The sequence below is a fragment of the Bremia lactucae genome (assembly GCF_004359215.1).
Source record: "Bremia lactucae strain SF5 chromosome Unknown BlacSF5_NotPlaced_4_SHOA01000001.1_737238bp, whole genome shotgun sequence".
In the NCBI taxonomy this organism is placed as follows: domain Eukaryota; phylum Oomycota; class Peronosporomycetes; order Peronosporales; family Peronosporaceae; genus Bremia; species Bremia lactucae.
Window position 1 is genome coordinate 490174 of NW_027152016.1, and position 4589 is coordinate 494762.

General features: G+C 45.2%; 2 protein-coding genes across 2 annotated transcripts; both read left to right on the forward strand.

Moving 5' to 3' along the window:
• Positions 1–2750: 2750 nt before the first annotated feature.
• On the forward strand, positions 2751–3053 carry CCR75_007823 (uncharacterized protein; the record flags this gene model as incomplete). Its single annotated transcript, XM_067965880.1, has 1 exon — positions 2751–3053. The coding sequence occupies one exon, from the start codon at positions 2751–2753 to the stop codon at positions 3051–3053; it is 303 nt and encodes a 100-aa protein (XP_067823736.1).
• Positions 3054–3135: 82 nt separating this feature from the next.
• On the forward strand, positions 3136–4264 carry CCR75_007824 (uncharacterized protein; the record flags this gene model as incomplete). Its single annotated transcript, XM_067965881.1, has 2 exons — positions 3136–3252; positions 4070–4264. 2 exons carry the CDS (start codon positions 3136–3138, stop codon positions 4262–4264), a joined length of 312 nt encoding a protein of 103 aa, XP_067823737.1.
• Positions 4265–4589: the final 325 nt, after the last annotated feature.

Sequence of the window (4589 nt, forward strand, 5' to 3'; positions counted from 1 at the left end):
CCGGCTGTCGTCCTCGATGAGCTGGGCGACACCACATTGCTCCACGGCTAAAAGCCAGTGGACAATCGTGTGCGCCGCAGTTCCATCGAACTTGGGCGGGTCCATCCGAATGGGCCTCGGCTGATGCGGCCGGGCAGAGAGCATCTCAACAGTCCTGTTGAGAGCCTCGCTCCGAGCCTGCTCATGCCTCAGCTCATCCTGAGTCTGAGTGACGGACTCCGCCGCAGCATGGCTCTGTGCCTCGGACGCGGCCCTCCGCTGTCCGAGCACAAATGCCTCAAACTGCTCCAACTGAGCAACATGTTGCTCAGGAGGACTACCCAGGAGCCTGGCCAGGGCTTGTTCACCAAGTCCCTGCGCCATTAGCCCTGCCACCTCCCGATGATGTTCGGAGAGGTGGGGAAAATGAGCCCAATCAATGTTGAGGCTCATCCTCACGTACACACGCAGAGATGCGGGTCGTGGGAAGGATTTCAAGTGCTACCAAGTGTAGGCGGGCACGTCGTAATGCGGCCACGCTCTACTTAGCACACACCCTAGCACAGCGAGGAAGCGGTTTGCACCTGCTTCTCTTGCGTGCAGTGAGGTAGTTGTGGTGGGCGCGCAAGCGACCTCACCCAACACACTAAGAACTCTGGTGAAGTGACGTCACGGGAGCGGTAATCCGTCTCCTCGTGCGCACTTACCAAGTAGGTAGTAAATTTCAGACTGATTTATATTTAATAGAATTAAATACAAATACCTATTTTTACCAATTAAAATGATATCTCTATAGATATCATTTAATATGTATTGCGAGCGTATCTTTATAGATACCTCGCGTAACTGATGACGCTAGCCGTCATCATGGATGACGCTGGGCGTCATCCCTCCTAATGTGAATGCACCCATGTGCATCACATCCACAAGGGTTGGTCACAAATGTGCACCACACCCGAGTGTTGGGTCTAATTACTATTATTTAGTAATTGACCATCCCCTTAAGTACCAAATGTACTTAATGGGGACTGTGTAACATTAGGGCAACTCTAGCCCGTTACAAAATAGGTATAGGCCATTATATCTATTTATTCCGCAGACTAATCAGCTGAAGGAGTAATCAAAGAGAGTTACGAATAAGATAAAGATAAGAATTCATTTACATGTTTAGCATTATGTTATAGTTAAGTCAGCATTTACAAAGATAGATTAAGAGACACTTAACTATATTGAATACAGTTCTTATTTTACCCTCTTAAGTCTACTTGTCTTAAGAGAAGTCTTCCTCTGCACGTACAGTGTACGTCACCTAACGTAAGTCACCACTCGCAACTGAAGCAGTGTGAAGTGGACTTGTACAGAAACAGTACAAGTCGTAGTGCCCCGCTACAGTCTAGTTTTAAACGTGTTTGTTTCAATGTAATTATGTTCAGATCAGATTATTCTAGATAAAATGTTCTTCTTGTCTTTGTAGTTATTAGATGTGTGGGTTGATGCAATTGTGTCGCTTTTAATCAGAATTATCTTTCTCATTGTATCCCAGATATGGATGATCTGTTGGCACCGCACTTACGATTCAAAAACGAATTTTATCCAATATAATATTTAGGGCGGCAGTTTTAGTATCGGAAATTAAAGAGGCGATTTGAGAATTCAATAAACATTCAAACAGTCATTGATGCGACATGTTGGAGACGACTCATACATCGACCAAGCTTACAATGTAACCAATCACTCACCCTTCCATTTCATTGTCACAATGTCCTCGCTCTTGCGATTCGCGGCGGTCCGTCGGCTGCACGCTGCACGCTGCCTCCCTGACACCCGCCGCCGTAGTACGCACGGGAGAAACCTTATCTAAGACTCCAGTATTTTTTTTGGTTCGCGAAATCTCGTACAGTTTAGTGCTTCAAAAGCGAAAAGGTGGAGCCTCTGCCTCTGTGGATAGAGTTTCGAGCTGGAACCGTAGTAAGGGCAATAAAAGTCACAACGCTCTTAGTACCAAACAGAAACTCAAGAAAAATGCGGCACCACATCGAACACACCTAGAGCGCGTGCAAGAGACTAAGACAGCGCAACGCATTAATTTGCGCAACGCGAAAGAGTGGGCCGCGTTGGAGCGCAATAGCGAGTTTAATAAAGAGCTCGACGATGTCTATGAGTACCTTGACAAATTGGGACCAACAGGTGATTACATTTTCGAGCCAGAGCCGAGTCTTGAAGACGTTGATCATATCGATGCGCTTGGCAAACTCAATGCGATTGCCAGGTCCAATTCAGAAGTTAATCAGGAAGTCCAGGAGACTCAACATGTGGGTGCGGACTCGAATGTTGAAGTTGAAGGGGATGGGCAAGTGCAACACATTTTGGCGGTCAACGACTACAATTTTCTGCTCAGAGTGTATGCGATCAAAGGGTTGCAGAAGGAGGCCAATGCCTTATTAACTAGGATGGAGAAAAATTTGGAGTCTCTTGCTCACTGTTAAAGTGGGATGGATCCTTTAGCCCTGTTAACGCGACAGCCGCAGTGGCTGTCTGCGTTCCGACTAAGGCATTCTGTTGGCACCGCACTTACATTTCAAAAACGTATTTTATCCAATATAATATTTAGGGCGGCAGTTTTAGTATCGGAAATTAAAGAGGCGATTTGAGAATTCAATAAACAGTCAACCAGTGATTGATGCGACATGTTGGAGACGACTCATACATAAACTAACATCGACCAAGCTTACAATGTAACCAATCACTCACCCTTCCATATCATTGTCACAATGTCCTCGCTCTTGCGATTCGCGGCGGTCCGTCGGCTGCACGCTGCCTCCCTGACACCCGTCGCCGTAGTACGCACGAGAGAAACCTTATTTAAGACTCAAGTATTTTTCTTGATGCGCGAAATCTCGTACAGTTTAGTGCTTCAAAAGCGAAAAGGTGGAGCCTCTGCCTTTGTGGATAGAGTTTCGAGCTGGAACCGTGGCAAGGGCAATAAAAGTCACAACGCTCTTAGTACCAAACAGAAACTTAAGAAAAATGCGGCACCACATCGAACACACCTGGAGCGCGTGCAAGAGACTTAGACAGCGCAACGTATTAATTTGCGCAACACGAAAGAGTGGGCGGCGTTGGAGCGCAATAGCGAGTTTAATAAAGAGCTCGACGATGTTTATGAGTACCTTGACAAATTGGGATCACATGGAACGCCATCATGTGCCAATGACAGAGTTTGTGTACAAAACGTTTTTTAATGTGTATGCACGCGCACAGCTTCGAAGCATTGTAAATAAAGCCCCTCACAATCAAAAGTCATTACCGAAATTAGAGCCGATTTATCAGGAGCCGCTCAAATGGGATGACGAAGGTAATGCAATCGATTTGACGCGCCCAGGAAAGGAAACGTTTTCGGTGGAAAACGCCATTTATGATGCAAGCGTTGACGACGATGACTGCGATGAGGATGACTTTAACGAATACGAGAGCCATCAGCTAAGCTCAGAGGCTTTGGCACAGGTGAAAGCGCTGCGTAGGAGGCTGATCACGAGGAGTTTCGTGAAGCAAAGTCGACAGACTTGATAAAGGCTGAACGAAGTCTAGAGGTCTATGTTGCGGAAGATGACAAACTATTTGCCGACAGTGAAGAATCTTTAAACTTTGAACTAACTCCGATGGACCGGGAAGACTTTGGTAAATTCCAGACTCGAAATATCAGGCGTGCTGAGCGTCGATTTCACGAGATGACGTTTGAAAAAAAAAACTTCAATTGTCTTTGATCACATTAAACTCGTTGCTTGCGGTTTACGCCAATGCACTTCGTCTTCGTTCAGCAAAAGTATTTATGAAAGAAACGTTTGCTCGGTACAATTTCAAGCCCAACAAATTATCGTATCGCAGTATGATGCAAATGTACGTGCGTGCGAAGCGAACAACGGATGCTGAGCAATTGCTCGACCGCATCCGCTCAGAAATTAGTTGTGGGGATTTAGAAGCAGATGACGCAACTTTTGGTTTCTTAGTGGATCACTATGCTCGAAAACGCTTAATGCGTCGCGCACTAACGACACTGGAAGAGGCTGATGCCTTAGGTATTCAGTTGCAGGAAAAGCATTATAAAAAAATTCGTGCCTTAACAGAAAAGTATGGCGTCTTCTCCGATCTCATTCCGGAAAATCCAAATGCTGTGCTCCTAGCTGGCTCTCGCCACCAACTTATGGAGAAAAGGAGAGTTCGTGAGCAGGTTTTGCAATACAACAGCAAGATAGGAAAGCGGTATTTGCTTCCAAGCACCTTCTAGAAGGCACAAAAATGCGCTGTATGCAATTTCATAAGGTGCTGTCCATTAGAGCTGTTCATTTATTTTAAATGATAGATCATTATTAAAGCACAAAATGAATGTTTAAGACATCCTGCGTAGCATATAAGGACTTTGCGATGCTTTTTTATATGGAGTGTATCATGTCCTCAAGCATTACATGTAATCGTGCATTTAACGCACGATTGCATGAAATTTTTTTGTGTCTACGAGACTTCAATAACACTAAGCTTTTTTTTCTATCTCGCGTTGATCTAACAAGGTAATGTGTATATCAAAGCTCTTGTTCCTGGATCAAAGATCTTTG